Raw genomic sequence first — 18,133 nt, 5'->3', positions numbered from 1 at the left:
CCCGCATCGGGCTCCCAGCATCATGGGGAGTCTGCTTCTCCCTCTGACCTTCTCCTCGCTCATGCTCTCTCTCATTGTCTCTCTTTCAAATAAATAAAATCTTTAAAAAAAAAAAAATATATATATATATATAAATAAACATATAGGCAAAAGAAATATTTATTCTGTCCTTGAAAGCTCCTAGCTGGAAAAGTTTATGAAGTCCCTCCCCTCAAACAGGGGGGCATTCATTTAATACTCAGGGATCTCCAGAGACAGCTTTAAGAATTTTCCATGGCAATGCATTCCTTCAGTGACCCATGCTTTGCTTGCTAATATCTAGTCCAAGTGACATGTGACTAGTCCTAGTCCATGTGACATCACAGAATTTCCCAAATCGATACAGTGTCCAAATCAATCTGTACATTCATTCCCTTCCAAATCATTTATTAAAAAAACTACTAAAGGTAACAAAAATGTGTTGGTTTCTTTTAAGCAGAGAATGCATAAGTTACTATGAATTTTGAGATCCTTTTATTCTCTCATATTTTCTCTAGTCAGAGTCATGCTGTATTAGGATAAATCTGCATCCGGGTTGGTTGGGTGGAAGTTCTCCCTTTGGCTGGCAGTCTTCATTAATATGCCTTCTTTGGCTCTTCATCTATATAACTCCTAAAAGCATGAACTGTGGAAAAGAAGTTTTTCAGACTTTTAATTTGATTGCATATCCTGTGTGTGTTCTTTGCCACTTCTGCAAAGATAAGAAGAATGGCCATAAAGGAAGTGTTTTTTTTTGTTTTGTTTTGTTTTGTTTTGTTTTATTTTGTTTTAATTGATCCTGTTGCACGTGTCAGTTCAGGATGAGAGTAGGAATGAGTTCTCCCTTCCTGACACAGTCCCTGCAGCTCATTTCAAGGCTCGGCATTATAACCCATGATGGAAGGTTCCTCAAATTCTTCCTGTGGAATAATTCTTCTAGGTCTATAAACATTGAAAAATTTTTAAAAAGACCTAAATTACAGTCCTATCATTTTCCTTCTCTTTTGTTTACACCGTTCCTTCCACCTTTTCAGCTATTTTTTCTCCATCTCGGTATATTTCTTTGAGACGATATTAAAAAATTAAATAGCCACAATGGCAGGGTCACTAACCAGTCATTGTGGCTGCAGTAGTTCCCCCCCCCCCCCCCCGGACTGTAGTGACTGGTACAGAGGTCTTATCTATTAGAATTACATTTTTTTTTGAGAGCCACTACTGTATGCTGTATATTCTTACACTATACATAGCACTTAATGCCTTGTACATAACAGGAGCTTAGCACATATTTGGAAAGAACATACTTTTTTCCTCCTCAGGCATTAGCCAGAAACCACAGCCATCAGCCTCAAGTACCAATGGAAAATTAGATGTGAGAGAGGAGTAAATTAAGAGGGAAGGCAAAAAGGCATAGGGAGGACCAGAACCAAGAGGTTTAAGTGGCTGCTTGTGTTTCGTTCATTCACTTTATTAGGGCACTTCCAGTCCCCACTGAAGCAGTGGGCAGAAATGATGGTCCCGTGTCTTCCAGGAGGGAGAGGGAAGAAGACTGTTCATTTAGGTTTACTCATTCAAGCAAGCTCTGTCCCTTCTCATCTTTCTGTTTCACCAAACTTCTCTGCCCTCCTGTTTCTTGAAAGGAGTTACAATCTGGAAGATTAAAGGCAACCCTTGCCAAAGTGGGATTAAAGTTCATTTTGCATATTTGGAAAAGGAAAGAGAATGATTAACCTCAAGAATCTAGTCTCTTTACAACCCAACAACAAACTAAGCATTCCATAAAAGTTAATTTAGAAACAAGAGGGGGAAAGTCGTGTATCCCGAGGCCATCGTCACCTCTGTACTTGGTTTTGTAGGACAGTTTTCCCTCCTGTGGAGTCCTGTATTGGGGGGAGGTTTACAGAACCATCCAAAGCTCATACCACCTTCACTGATGGCTAGGTGCCATTGTTTTCATTTGGGGAATGAATGCTTCTTTTCTGAGGATCTCCTCATTGAACATTATCCTTCGGATTGGTCTAAAATAATGATACTTACTGTTTTATTTTTTTATTGCTCCATACAAAAGTAGTAATATATGCCATCCAGTCAAAGATGCCATCAATCTGAAGATGTAGTCCAATTTCAGAGATACTAAATATGAAGAAGAAATATGTCCCTTGGAATTGATAAAATATGGTACATGTTCGCTGTAAAGAATTTACAGACAATAGGAAAGAATAAATACAAATACATCATATATCACCTTGCAGAGATAATATTCTTCATAACTATGTGGTTTAATTCCATCTAGTCTTTCTATGCTTGGAAATATATGGGTTTTTTTTTTCTTTTTAGAAAATATCATATTAGATACAATGTTTAATGCCATTTTTTTAATACTTTCACATCTTGAGCATTTTTCCTTATTAAATATTCCTTGAGATGTGGTTTTTAAAAATGGCTTAAATGTTACTCCCCTGCTTTTGGTGGCTTAATGCATTTCCGGTGTTTTGAGATCAGGTATATTGCTCTGGTGAACATCTTGGTACATATATCTTTACAACTGGATTATTTCTTTAGGAAAAATTACTAGAAGTGGAATGCTTAGGTGAGAGAAGGGTATAGCTATTTTAAAACTATACATATTATATTGTCACACTGTCGTAAGGTTGTTTTCAGTGCACATTCCCACCATGGTGTATGAGATGCAGGTATCAGTTACTGTCACTAACCTCTATTTCCTCACCTTAGATAATACTTGGCATTACAATTTCAAAGTATTTTGCCACTTCAGTGAATAAACATAACATGCTGCTGTTTTAAATCTCTATTTATTTATTTATAGATTTTATTTATTTATTTGTCAGAGAGAGAGGGAGAGAGAGACAGCACAAGCAGGGGGAGCGGAAGGCCGAGGGAGAGGGAGACTCTCTGCTGAGCAAGGAGCCCAGTTTGAGACTTGATCCCTGGAGCCCTGGGATCATGACCTGAGCTGAAGACAGAGCTTAACCTACTGAGCCACCTGGCGTCTCTTAAATTGCTTTTTTAAATTTATTGATGTGGTAGAACTTTTTCCATGTTTGTTGGCCATTTATATACTTCTTTCTATTACTGTTCATCATCTGATCATTATTGGCCCATTTTTCTATTAAGGTGTGTTTTTCTTCACATTTACTTTATTCAAACCCTTCAGCCCACTTCCCAAGTATTTTTTAATATATTCTTTTGGATTTTGACTTAGATATTTAATGTTATTTTTTTTTGTTGAAGCATCGTTACTTGATGATGATGATTTTTTTTTAAAGATTTTATTTATTTATTAGAGAGAGAGTGATTGAGAGAGCACAAGCAGGGGAAGGGACAGAGGGAGAGGGAGAAGTGGGCTTCCCACTGAGCAGGGAGCCTGACTCGGGTCTTGAGCCCAGGACCCTGGGATCATGACCTGAGCCAAAGGCAGACACTTAACCAACTGAGCCACCCAGGTGTTCCAATGATGATAATTTTTTTATACTTGCATTAAATAACCATATTTGAAATTATTTAACTACTTTTATCCTCCCTGGTAATTTATATAATGTGGGGTTTTTCTGTCTTTTAAAGATTTATTTTTTAAATTGAGGTGTAGTTGATACGTAACATTATATTAGTTTCAGGTGTACAACATAATTATTCGATGTTTGTATACATTGTGAAATGATCTCCACAGAAAGTCTAGCTAACATCCTTCACCTTATATAATGTGAAACTGAATAAAGAAACCCTCATGTATAATAGAGTTGGGGGGGGCAGAAAGGGGAGCTCTCATGCCCTACCAACTCATCATCAAGTTAGAGGCCAGTAAGAAGATGCTACTTTACTGCTCCAGCAACAGGGAGGGAGACTTTCCCCTGGCCCTGCTACAAACCGCCCAGCCAATGAGAAACTGCCACATGGCCCTCCAACAAACAGCTCAGCCAATGAGAAACTGCCACAACTCAGCCAATGAGAAATCACCACCACCCTGAACTCTCACTTTCTTCCAATGAACTTTTGTTCAAGCGGCCCCTCCCACCTCCTCCTCTTCCTCTATAAAATAGTGTTCCTCTTCTTTGTTCTCTGAAACTGCCTGTGGGTTTGGCATAGTTCATGTGTCCCCTGCCATTGTTGTATAAACCCATTTTGCCAGTTAAACTGTTTTATTTTCAGGGTCAACGGTAGTTACAAGAAGTATGTTATTTATTTATTTTTTTTTTGTGATAAGAAATTTTAAGATCTACTTTCTTAGCATTTTTTCATTACATTACATCCCTGTGACTTGTTTATTTTATAACCAGTTATTTTATAACTGTACCTCTTGACTCCCTTTACTCATTTCTCCCACTCCTCATAGCCCATCTCAGGCAATCATCAGTCTGTTCTTTGTATCTTTGAGCTTATTTTTTTTTTTGTCTGTGTTTTTGTTTTAGATTCCACATATAAATGAGATCATATGGTATTTGTATCTTTCTGCTAACATATTTCACTTTAGCATAATGCCCTCAAGGTCCATGCATGTTGATGTAAACGGCAACATTTCATACTTTTTTTTTATGGCTAGATAGTGTTCCATTGTCTCTGTATACTGTAATTTCTTTATCCAATCATCCATCAATGGACAGTTAGATTGTTTCCATATCTTGGCTGTTGTAAATGATGCTGCAGGGAATATGGAGATGTGTATGTCTTTTTGAGTAAGTGTTTTCATTTTCTTTGGGTAAGTACCAAGAGGTGGAATTGCTGGATCATAGAGTAAATCTATTTTTAATTTTTTGAGGAACCTCCACACTGTTTTCCATAGTGGCTGTACTAATTTACACATTACCACGAACAGTGCAAAAGTTTTTCTCCTCAACCTTGCCAATGTTATTTCTTTGATGATAGCCATTCTGATGGGTGTGAGGTGATATCTCATTGTGGTTTTAATTAGCATTTCCCTGATGATTAGTGATTTTGAGCATCTTTTCATGTACCTTTCTTAGAGAAATGTCTATTCAAATCTTGAATTGGATTGCTTGTTTTTTGCCTCTAAGTTGTATGGGTTCTTAATGTATTTTGGATATTAACCTCTTACCAGATATATGATTTGCAAATGTTTTCTCCTATCCCATAGGTTGCCTTTTCATTTTGATGGTGGTTTCCTTTGTGGTGCAATGCTATGTATGTATGTATATATGTATGTATTTTAAAGAGGGAGTGGCAGAGAGAGAGAGAGAGAGTGAGTCTCAAGCAGACTCTGCACTGAGCATGGAGCCCAACATGGGGCTCAGTCTCCCAACTCTGAGATCATGACCTGAGCCGAAATCAAGAGTCAGATGCTTAACCAACTGAGCCACCCAGGTGCCCTTGTGCAGAGCTTTTTAAAAAGTTTGATGTAGTCCCACTTGTTTATTTCTGCTGTCATTGCTTTTGCTTTTGGTGTCATATTTAAAAAGTCATTGCTAAGACCTATGTCAAGGAGCTCACTGCTCTGTTTTCTTCTTACACCGTGGTTTTAATGGTTTAAATAAAGTGTAGCCTCTAACAAGTTTTTCATGAAGGCTAATGGCAAGAGAATGGCAGTGGCTTATAGTCTCTGAGTTTTTATATTATCTGAGAGTGACTTTCTATACCTTCACAGGCTGCTTCCTCCTTAAATAGCTATAGGATTCTTGCATGACAGACTTCCTACCTGGAAACTCTAGATATTGCCCCCTTGAGTTCTGATGTTTGGTATTAGAGAGATGTCTGAGGTCATCTTCATTTTTATTCTACCACAGTAAATGGTTTCTTTCTTTGAACATTTGTCATATTTTGTGTTTAATATTTGAGCAGAATATGTTTATGTACTTCAACCACCATTTTGTAGTCCAGAGTCCTTTCACAACATTGGGAAATACTCTTGTGTTAGTTCTTTGTGGTTCTTTCATCTGTCCTTTTCCTGTTGGCTTTCTAAAATTCTTCCTGTATATAAATTTTGGCTTCCAAAATCTGTCCCTCATTTCTTATCTCTTCTGTCACTAATTTTCATTTTTCCCTGCAAGTTCTAGGTGAATGTTTTGAGTTCCCTCATCCATTTCAGTAATTTGAGTTTTTTGTAGGCTGTGTTCTGCTGTCCACTCCGTCTTCCATCATTTTAATGAAGCGACACTATTAAAAAAACAATCCACTCCAGGCGATCTTTCCTGATTGCAGGCTGTTCCATCTTCGTGTCTACTTTCTCCCTTTCCAGAGGCAGTACCTTCCTGAAGCAAGTGTCTTCTTAAAATATTGAGAATTTTATTCTCAATAAATTCTCAATAACTTCTCTTATTGAGAATTTTATAAAAAATTTGTCCTGTCAGTTTGAGTAAAACCTTTTGAGCAGAGATAGTTTCAAAGTGCTTCCTTTCCTGTGAACTGCCATGTTTTCCCATGAGTCTGGTGATTTGTCCCTCTCTGTTTCCCCTTACAGAAGGAGGACTAGTACTCGTTTATAGGCAAACTGGTGTTGAGATGATTTCTTTTGAAAACTTCGCATACATTGCTGCCCAAAACTTCAGTCGAAAGGAGGAAGGACAAAAATGTATCTATCCTTCCATGGCCAGATAATAGAGTTCATGAACGGGCGTGTCCTCTGTGGTGTAGATGCTTGCTGTGTGGGCAAAACATGGCCGCTTTGACCATCCTCGGCATACCTGCTTGCTCTGGTTTCTCACCTCAGCAAGGCCAGGCTGTCTTCTCAAAGTGGTGCTTGTACCAGCAACATGTCCTGGGGTCTCTGAATACCATAGCTTGCCTGAATTTAAGGTCACCCCTTAGAGGCAAGAGGCCCATTCTTCTTTTCAGTTCAGGGGAGAGCACTGTTCCCGGGATCAGCTCGCTGTGTTTACCAGAAAGCTACCCTTTCAGAGTAGACATGAGGCAGCCCTCTTGGCCCCTTCTTTAATCTTATCGCGCCTAACTGTATCCAGAACAACCCCTTGCAATTTCTAGCATATTAAGCACCTTTCTCTAATATTTAGTGCTGACAATAGCTTTGGCCTAATCAAATAGCCCCCTGACCGTGTCTTTGGGGAAGCTGGGAATGGGGCAAGTCAGGAGGCCTGAGTCTGTACCGACATCTTGCCAGGAAGCTTCCCCTCCCCCCTCTCGTAGGCTATTAAATTCTGAATATGTTCTCAGTCATGGGTGTCCCCATGTCTAGGAAAAATAAGGTCATAAATATTAAGATTGAGCGATGAGAATGGACAGGTGAGTAAGAATGAAAAGCTTCAGTGACTGCGTGAAGCCAGCAAGATTGGATTTCAGTATTGGGCCTATTTAGCTCAGAAGTGGGCCTTTAGTGAAGCTCCTGATTGTTACTTTAAGAAATTTGGGATGAAATAGGTCTGGTAACACACCGGACAACAAAACCAAGGAAATAAGGGGCTGGGTTAAATGTGGGATGGCCAGCTCTGTTGGTCTGTGCGGGAGGGGATCTCCGCAGGTGGGATTGCAGGAGAATCGTGGGCATGAATCCGTCACCCTAGCAGAAATTATGCCTTTGCATTTATGGTCTTTTATATATGAGATGAGATTTCATGCTACAGCGGATGTCCACAGCTCCCTTCATCCACCGGCAGAGCACGTGGCATTTAGCAAGCAAAGAGTGAGAGCTTCTTATGTATTTGTTTCCTTTTTTATATTTTTTCTTTTTTCTTTTTTAAAGATTTTATTTATCTATTTTACAGACAGCAATCACAAGTAGGTGGGGCGGGGGGCGGGAAGCAGGCTCCCTGCTAAGCAGAGAGCCCGATGCGGGGCTTGATCCCAGGACCCTGGGATTATGACCTGAGCCAAAGGCAGAGGCTTTAACTGAGCCACCCAGGCGCCCCCGTATTTGTTTTCTTGAATAAATTCTACAAACTCGGATTCCCCTTGAATATAGAATCACTCAGTTAGCTATATTCTGAAATAGCTCTGGCAGATAGACATTCTTTCACGTTTTCCTCCAAAAAATGATGAGGTGGCGTCTTTTGTGAAGCTGGGAATGTCTTCAGCGTTATTGCTTCCGATGTGCAGTCCGTGAAGTCGGGACCACTTGTACAACGTTTATCTGCAGAGTTTTAGATAAATTACAAGCTCGTGGGTGAAAATTACAAGGTTCTTTCTAGAAGCCATAAAGGATTAGGGACAGTTGGGAGCAATTTCAAAAGTTGTTTGATTTGAAGGTTACCAGGGATTTGAGTAAAGGTACAGGCCTCAGTGTCTCACTTCAAATGTTGAGTTTGCCACCCGGTCTGCATGATGCTAGTTGGCCCTCAGTGGAACGAAAACACTTAAGCAGTGTTCATTAAGAGGTTTTCTCTGGGGCACCTGGGTGGCTCAGTCCGTTAAGCTTCTGCCTTCGGCTCAGGTCATGATCCCAGGGTCCTGGGATCAAGCCCCATGTCGGGCTCCCTGCTCCCCCAGAGTCTGCTTCTTCCTCTCCCCTTGCTCTTTCCCCCTTCTTGTGCTCTCTTTCTCTCAAATTAATAAAATCTTTAAAAAAATGTTTTCTCTTTCTGATGTCCATGGATCCTAGTATTAATAGCGTGGGAGCAGAAGACTTCTATTTGGATAGGTGAGAAGGGCATTTATGTACTTCTTAGGAATTGATTTCGACCCTTTATGGGAATCTGGCCAAGAGGACCTTCTCCAACCTCTGCTTTTTGTTTTGTTTTGTTCTTTTGATTCTGAAACTCCCTTTAGGTAAAATAGTACAGGTTAATCAGAAATTCTCAGGTGTGTCCTTAACCAGAGGCCTCAGAGTGGGGCAACCTGTGAAGGGGAAACTGGTCATTCAGCCTTCTTCATCAGACTTGAAGGCTTCTGAGCCCGTCCGCCCAGACTGGACCACCTTCGATGCTCCATTCCTTTCTTGTCCTTTCCTTCGCATTTAAAATTCCACGTTTGTCCCTGATGTCGCCATCCTCATCTTTCACTGCATTTCGGGATACTCTTTATACAACAACCTAATGTTTTGTGACATAATCACTCTCAATCCAGTTTTTCCGTGAACCCCCCCCCCCCAATTCCTCTTAATTTCGTTCTCTCCCCTGCTCCACTTACCCAATCCATTAGCAGGTCTTATTGTTTTTGTCTAAAACATTCTGGATCTGGCAGAAAACTGCCAGGGAGGTCTTACTCACACCTGGATCACGTTTTTTCCCCCTGCTTAAGATTTTCTGATGGTTTCCCATTGTATCTAGACTTAAACTCCCAATTCTGACCATGACCAACGGAGGCCTCCTTCATCTGTTCAACTTCCCCTCTCCACCGTGAGCACCATGCTGCAGTCTTAAATACGACAAGATCATTCCCACTCTAGTGCCTCGGCCCCAACTCTTCCTCTGGTTTCTAGTCCTGTCATCCCAGACACTGACATTGCCAGGATCCGCATTGTTCAGATCTCAGCCAACTTAACTCTCCCCACCGACGGTTCCATATACAGTAGTGCGTTACTCCCTTCCCCCCACCCGTCCCCACCCGCCGCTAACTCTTACGCTTTTGAAACTATTCTTGGTTTTCTCCGTAGCAACTCACATCTGAATTTCTTGTTTATTTACTGATTCTATATCTTCTCCATCATAATGTCACCTCCGTGAGAGCAGAGACTTCGTTTTGTTCTCTGTGCCCAGAATAGTGCTTGACACAGAGTAGTTGCTCATCCAGATTTTAAATTACATGATGCAAATAAGTGTTTTCTTCTGCTGTGAGAACCCCCTGGGAGAGGAACTGTGGAGTTACATACTTGTATATTGGTCTCAAGAGTGTGAGCTATGGAGTCTTTTTTTTTTTAAGATTTTTATTTATTTGTCAGATAGAGAGAGAGAGAGCGCACAAGCAGGGGAAGTGGCAGGCAGAGGGAGAAGCAGATTTCCCTGTGGAGCAAGGAGCCTGATTTGGGACTCGATCCCAGGACCTGGGATCATGACCTGAGCTGAAGGCAGATGCTTAACTGAGCCACCCAGGCATCCCAAGAGCTGTGGAGTCTTAAAGAATCTTGCAAAGACTTTTCAGTTGATAATTAAAAAATATATATAGAGAGAGTTTATTTTTTTAGAGCAGTTTAAAACAGCTCCTAGCAAAGTTGAGCAGAAAGCAGCGCGAGTTGCCCTATACCTCTGTCCCCGTGCATACACAGCCTTTCCCACTACGGACATTCTGCACGAGTGTGGTACATTTGTTACAATTGATTAATCTGCATTGACACGTCGTTATCACCCGAATCCATATTTTACATTAGAGTCCACTCTTGGTGTTGTATATTTTATGGATATGTTTTATGGATTTAAAAAATGTATTATGACCTATATCTGCCATTATAGTATCATACAGGATAGTTTTACTGCCCTAAAAATCCTTTGTAATCCTCCTGTTCGTGCCCTCCCCCATACCCAACTCCTGGCAACTTTTTACTTTCTCTGTAGTTTAGTCATTTCCAGAATGTCCTATGATTGAAATCTTACAGCATATAGCCTTTTCCGACTGGCTTCTTTCACTTATTAATATGTATTTAAGTTTCCTCATTTCTCTTCATGACTTGATAGCTCATTTCTTTTTAGTGCTGAATATTATTCTATTGTCTGAGTGGGCCACTGTTTACTTATCCACCTACTGACAGACATTTTGGTTGCTTTCAAGTTTTGGTAGTTGTTCATAAAGCTGCTATAAACATCTGTTCACAGGTGTTTGAGTAGACATAGTTTTCAGTTCATTGGGGTGAATACCAAGGAGGCCAGTTGCTCACTCTTACCCTGAGGGTATGTTTAGTTTTGTAAGAAATCACCAGACCAAGTGGCTTTCCAAAACAGCTGTATCATTTTTATTCCCACCAGCAAATGAATGCATGTTCTCTTATTCCATTATTGTTGTCAGCTTTTGGTATTATCAGTGATCAGTGGATTTTGGCCATTCTACTAGGTGGGTAGTAGTATCTTGTTTTAATTCGAAGTTCCATGACAAAGGATAATGAGTGTCTTTTCATATTCTTATTTGCAATCTGTACATTGGTGAGGTGTCTATTCAGATCTTTTGGCTATTTCTTCAGTAAGGTTGTTGTTGTTTTTTTAAAAAATTTAATTAATTAATTATGAGAGATCACAAGTAGGCAGAGAGGCAGGCAGAGAGGGGGAGGGGGAAGCATGCTCCCTGCTGAGCAGAGAGCCCGATGCGGGGCTGGATCCCAGGACCCTGAGACCTTAGTCCGAAGGCAGAGGCTTAACCCACTGAGCCACCCAGGGGCCCCTGTTGTTGAGTTTTTAAGAGTTCTTTGTATTTTGAATTACAGTCTTTATTGAACATGTCTTTTGCAAATATTTTGTCCCAGTTTGCAGCTTGTCTTCTTATTCTCATGACAGTGTCTTCTACAGAACAGTTTTTAATTTTTCTGAAGTACGGTTTACCAGTTATTTCTTTCCTGGGTTGTGCCCTTGGTGTTGTAACCAAGGAGTCATCACCATGCCCAAAGTCATCTAGATTCCCTCTTACGTGCCATTCTTCCTCTTCTGAGAACCAAATTATATTTATGTTACACTGATCAGTAGTATCTTACAGGCCATTGGTGCTGTTTAATTTATTAGTAGTCTTTTTTTCTCTGTGTGCTTCATTTTTGGGTAGTTTCTATTTCTGTGTATTCTAGTTCATTGATTTTTTTTTTCCTGCAATGTCTAAAGTGCTATTAATCTCATTCAGTGGGATTTTTAAATTTCAGATACATTTTTCATCTTTAGAAGCTTTATTTTATTTATGTGTACGGAAGATATGTATATGTGAAGGAACAGGAAGATATGTATACATCTTATATATACATATGTGTCATATATCATATGTGTCATATATATCTTTCATTTCTCCGTTTCTTTTTTAATAAGATTTTAGTTTTTAATTTATTTTATTTTTCATTTTTTTAAAAGATTTTATTTATTTATTTGAGAGAGAGAGCAATAGAGAGCACAAGTGGGGAGGAGAGGGAGAAGCAGGCTCCCCACCAAGCAGGGAGTTGGACGTGGGACTCGATCCCAGGACCCTGGGATCATGGCCTGAGCTGAAGCACTTGATTAAGTGACTAAGCCACCCAGGTGCTCCAGATTTTTTTTTTAAAGATTTATCTTTGAGAGAGTGGGAGACAGAAAGAGAGCACGAGATGGGGAGGATTAGAAGGAGAGGCAGAGAAGCAGACTCCCCACTGAGTATGGAGCTTAATGTGGGGCTTGATCCCATGATCATGACCTAGCCAAAACTAAGAGTTGGATGCTTAACCAACTGAACCACCCATGTACTCCCATAAGATTTTATTTTTAAGTAATCTCTGTACCCAACATGGAGCTCAAACTTATAACCCTGAGATCAGGAGTCATAAGCTCTACCAACTGAGCCAGCCAGGCACCCCTCTTCTCGGTTACTTCTCAAGTGGCTGCTGGATAGTGTGAATTTATTTTTTGGGTATCTGATTTTGTTAAATTCTTTTAAATAATGTTGGGCTTTGCTCTAATGACTAGTTAAATTATCTGGAATAACTCGGATACTTTGGAGACCTGCTTTTAAGCTATTAAGTGGATCTAGGGCAGCCTTTGATGGAGAACTAATTTAGTTCTACTGCTAAGATGATGCTTTTCCAAGGACTCTATCCATTAGCTTATGTGGGAGGAGCCATTCTCACTGCTGAGAACACAAAATATCCCCAGCCCTGTGTGCACTCGGAGATTTGTTCATCCTGTGATTTGCTGGCGCTTCTTTTCCTGCCCTTGGGAAGTTTCCATTCACACCTGCAGAAGTCAGTGCCTAGCCAAAGACTTGGAAGGAGCCCTTCTGCACATGTCTGCTTATTTTCTGTCTGTACAGGTTCTCCTATTCCAGTATTCTGTTTTACAAATCCTTGTTGTCTGGCTTTCCTAAACTCCCGTCTCTGTCTTCACAATTCAACAAGATGGAAAACTGAAAATTCTGGGTTCTCTTTGACTCTCTCTCCCTTCCCCCACTGCCACTCTGGCTTTGCAGCTGTTGCAGGGAGTAAGCTAGGGCAATTTTAGCCTCACCTATTTTGTTTCTCCATCTTTGGGATTGTCTCTTGCTCTCTTTTCCAGTGTATTTTTTGGTCCGTGTTTAGAGTTGTTTAAGGTAGAAGGGCAAAGCTTGTCACTGGTACTCGGAATGTCCAGAAGCAGGAGACCTTCCGTTGATGTTCTGCATTTCCATTATTTTGTTCAGAAGTTCATTTTGCTGCCCTGTAAGGGGTGTGGTGGTTTGGCCTTTGAGTTGAAATCATTATGAATGTTGGTCTTGGTAAGAAGTCTCTGTTGCCTGTGTAGGAAATCACCCAGTGCTGGGGAATAGTACCGTTCTATTCTCTTCTTTGTAGTAGAGAAAGCAATGTCCTAGGCAGAGGTGGTAGGGATTTTGCCTGACATGTAGCATCACTTCTTAGAATACGCAACAACTTGGCCATCAGTTTTTCTTCCACTGCGTGTGGTTTTAGGCTTATTCTTCAGCTGATGAATTCACCACCTACTCCATTCTTGGGCTGTGAATCCACAGGCTTGAATTCTGTCTTGAGAGCCAAAACTTTGCAATTGCTGAGTTGGTTGGTTTTTTGCCTGGAAAAGTTGTTAGGGCAAAATTGATACTTTGACTGGGGAGAGAAAGAGGCAGCTTTTCAGATGAAAGCTGTTCCACCCTAAATAGTATAAAAATTTTTTGGCTTATTATCTAAAGGCATGGGTAGAATTTGATGTCTCTTGAGAAAGAGAAGTTCATAAACAGTAAACTTAGTGGTGAGTGGGCATCATAAGACCACACATAAGTAGGGAAACCATGTATCTATCCTGTTTGCTAGAGACAGTCCTGGTTTACAGTCCTGGTTTACACCTGTTGTCTTGGAATAATTAACATTCCCTTTTACTCTTGGAAGTGTCATAGTTTATATATATATATATATATATATATATATGTATATATATATATATATATATGTATATGTATGTATATATATGTATATGTATATATTTATATAACATATATGCATTTATATATTTATATACATACAGAGTTATCCTAGTTATAAAGAGTGGTTTAAAGAGTACGATGTAGGTGTTAATTCCCTGGTTATTATTGTCCTTGATTGATGGACTTACTGTTTACTCTGTATTTTTGTTGAATAGTTTATAGTGACTAATAAATATGTGTGTGTGGTTTTATTTTATTTTATTTTTTAAATTTTTGGTATTTTTCCTACAGATGATCTCAATGCCACCCACCAACACTGTGTTTTGGCTGGTTTACCACCTCGGTTTAGTTCCACCCACCGAGTGGCAGAGGTAAGTGTAAATAAAAATGTGATTCAAACTTAATTGAATGTGACAGCAGTGGTTGAATGAGCAATTTTGCATGGAGTTTTGGAAGAGTATTTGATAGGAAAATTGCTTCCATCGAACTTGATGTTAGCCTTTATTTACTTGCTTTTTTAGCATTGAGTTGTGTGGGATAGAGTTTTAAAAAGCGTGTTCACAGCGTGGGATTAGTATATTTTGCTTCTTTGTGGTTCTGTTTCTTGGAGAAGGTAAAATGCTATTGGCAGGTGTTGCTAGGTAGAGATTTTCTAAGGGGTTTGTGTCTGTCAAGGTCAAGGACAGGAGATGGCCAGAAGGAAATGGGGAGAGTTTGTGTGCTCGTGCATGGGGTTAGCTGTGACCAGGCTCCAATGGTTGAGAATTTACATTTCCCTTAACTTTTGGGTCAGGCTTCTGGGCATGTGAATGTAAATTAAGGAGAGAGTTAACAGCAGTGCCCAGGAATTTCTGAGCTCTCCAGTTGGGTTCATAACCCAGACTTTTTGCTAAATTCTGCCACCACTTGGAATGGCTGGATAGTCAGCTGATTAGACCAGTTCACAATGGAAACCTGGGAGGTGGGAAAAACTCTTAGTAGTCACCCTGGGGGTACTGTGTGATCCATTAAGGGTGGTTCTAGAGAGCAGGGGAATAGTCATGAGAAGGTCTACAAGTTGACCTCGTATCCAAGCTTGTTATCTGTGCTTTGCTTTGTAGATTGACTTTCCGTTGTGCCACAGGGGGACCCGGGTGGGAAGTTGGGCAGAAGTGATACAGATACACTCATATACTTCTGGAAGTTCTTCTAATTGGTATACTGTTTGGAAAGCTATGTGGGGATTTGCAGAAAGTACCATAAAAATATCTTTGATCTCATAACACTATTATATTTAACAGCTAGGAAACAATTCAAAGGAAACATACATGCATACATATGAAAATGCTTATCTGGAGTGACTAAGAATAGTGAAGAGCTGGTCAGAATGTTAGTGCCTCTTTAGGGCATGACTAGTTAATTACCTGAGTGTCACCTCAGTGAGCAGCCATCAAAAATACTTACCTTGAGGGGCGCCTGGGTGGCTCAGTGGGTTAAGCCGCTGCCTTCGGCTCAGGTCATGATCTTGGAGTCCTGGGATCGAGCCCCGCATCGGGCTCTCTGCTCTCTCGGGGACCCTGCTTCCTCCTCTCTCTCTGCCTGCCTCTCTGCCTGCTTGTGATCTCTCTGTCAAATTAAAAAAAAAAAAAATACTTACCTTGAATACTTACATACAGAGAAAAACAGAATAGACACTGATGGGTACATTCTGATCACAGCTGTGTGGACAAAGACTCATGTGCAATAAAAACAATTAAAATAAGGTAAGGTGACAGGATTATGATTTTATCTTAAAATTTTTTATTTCATGTATTATTGTTGTCAGTAATAAAAGAGGGAAAATATATATATATACACACATTTTTTCTAACATGAAAGTTACATTATTATTTCCCTTAAGAGATGGAAAAAACCATGCAGTGTCGTAGCCCTCACTTATTTTGTAAATGTCCTTTCCTTCGTACAGGACTAATGTGGTATGTCTTACCTGTGCCACACAAAATGACTTGCGATTTTCTGTCCACTCAAAATATGTCAGAAACAGATTGTCTTAGGGAAGTGAGGTTCTGAATTTCATTTTAGTTAATCAGAAAAGAAATCTATTTAGTTTTTTGGTTACATGTGACTAGATTATATTTGACAGCTCTCAACTTTTATTGGATTTTTTTTTTTCTTCTGGTTGGAACAGAAGAAATCTGTTGTTCCGAATATCTTTTTAAAATTTAAATTTTATGAATTTTATATATCATTATATTTTGAACAGGTAATTACTCAAATGATTCAAAATTCACAAAGTCCCCAAGAATAAATAGTGAAGTCTCCTTCTCATAAAGCTGACGAGCTCCTCCTCCCCAAAGGGAGCCAGTATTATCATCAGCTTCTTATCCTTTCCATGATGATGTGATACCTGTATAAGCAAATATGTGTTTAATTAAAAAATGGGGTTTTTATTTTAAAATATTTTATTTATTTATTTGACAGAGAGAGATCACAAGTAGGCGGAGAGGCAGGCAGAGAGAGAGGGTTTGATTCCAGGGCCCTGAGACCAGGACCTGAGCTGAAGGCAGAGGCTTAACCCACTGAGCCACCCAGGCGCCCCTAAAACGTTATTTATACAAATGGTAGCCTACTCTACTTACCATTCTGCACTTTTGTTTTAGTAAGTCTTGCTGATAACTCCTTATCGGTATGTAATTCAGACCTTGGAGGAGGCAGTGTTTTTTTTAGATACGACACCAAAAGCACAGACAACTAAAGACAAGTAGGTAAATTGGACTTCGCCAAAGGGAAAAACTGTTAGCTTCAGGGGCGCCTAGGTGGTGTATTGGGTTGGATGTCCAGCTCTTGGTTTCGGCCCAGGTCATGACCTCAGGGTCGTGAGTCTGAGCCCTAAGCCAGGCTCTACACTCAGCATGGAGTCTGCTGGAGATTCTCTCTCTCTCTGTCTTCCCCCACCCTCTCTCTCTCTCTCTCTCTCACCTTCTTTCTCTACAGTAAATAGGGGCTCCTGGGTGGCACAGTTGGTTAAGCATCTGAATTTTGGTTTCAGCTCAGGGTGATCTCAGGGTGGTGAGATCAAGCTCCACCTTGGGCTCTAAGCTCAGCACTGAGTCTGCTTAAGACTCTCTCTGCCCCTCTCCACTGTTCTCTGTCTTTCTCTCTCTCAAATAAATCAGTCTTTGAAAAAAAATAATAAATCTTAAAGAAAAACAAACAAATCTATTATGCTTCAAAAGGTTCCATCAAGAAAGTGAAAAGAGAACTTGGAGAATGCGAGAAAGTATTTTCCCGTCACTTACGTCACAAGGTACTTGTGTCTAGAGTACATAAATAAGTCTTACAGCCCAATAGTTAAAAAGGTAAATAATCCAGTAGTTTTAAATGGCAAAGGATCCGAATAGACATGTCTGCGAGGAAGATCCACAAATGGCCAATAAACACACAGAAAGATGTTGAACATCATTAGTCATCAGGTTAGCACAAAGCAAAACCATAGGAAGTTACCACTTCACACCCACCAGAGGGACTCTAGTGAGAATCTCAGTAACTAGTATTGGTGAAGAAGCTTCAGAAATTGGAACCCTCCTGCACTGCTGGAGGGAATATAAAAATGGTTCAGCCCCTTTGGGAAACATTGTGACCTTTCCTCAGAATTTTAAACACAGTTACCTCATGACCCAGCAATTCCGTACCTGAGAGAGATGAAAACTCATACACAAACGTTGTCAGCAGCTTGACTCCTAGTAGGGCAGAAAATGGGATAATAATGAATGGAAAAGCGAAAGTCATATATCCATACAATCAAATATTTGGCAATAAAAGGGAGAGAATTACTGATACATGCTTCACCATGGATGAACCTTGAACCTTGAACTATCAGGCTCAGTGCAAGAAGCCAGTCGCAAAAGAATTATACAATTTTTTTTTAAAGATTTTATTTATTTATTTGACAGAGAGAGATCACAAGTAGGCAGAGAGGCAGGCAGAGAGAGGGGGAGGGAAGCAGGCTCCCCGCTGAGCAGAGAGCCCAATGTGGGGCTCGATCCCGGGACCCTGAGATCATGACCTGAGCCGAAGGCAGAGGCTTTAACCCACTGAGCCACCCAGGCGCCCCATATGATTTCATTTTTAAGAAAGGTCCTGCATAGCTAGACCTGTGGTCGCAGGAAATAGATCGGTGGTTGTCTGAAGCTGGGAAGGTTGGCAGAAAGGGGGC

General features: G+C 40.3%; 1 protein-coding gene across 3 annotated transcripts in view; it reads left to right on the top strand.

The window, feature by feature from the left end:
• The window catches only part of FTO (FTO alpha-ketoglutarate dependent dioxygenase), a 375,155-nt gene that overhangs the window by 145,262 nt on the left and 211,760 nt on the right, over positions 1 to 18,133 (top strand). For all 3 annotated transcript variants that reach the window (XM_047712437.1, XM_047712439.1, XM_047712438.1), the window contains exon 5: positions 14,230 to 14,309. In XM_047712437.1, the coding sequence (XP_047568393.1) occupies positions 14,230 to 14,309 (80 nt within the window). The remainder of the gene's footprint in view (positions 1 to 14,229; positions 14,310 to 18,133) is intronic.

Source organism: Lutra lutra, chromosome 17 (genome assembly GCF_902655055.1).
Source record: "Lutra lutra chromosome 17, mLutLut1.2, whole genome shotgun sequence".
NCBI classification, from domain to species: Eukaryota; Metazoa; Chordata; class Mammalia; order Carnivora; family Mustelidae; genus Lutra; species Lutra lutra.
This window is presented reverse-complemented; position numbering and strand designations above follow the sequence as displayed.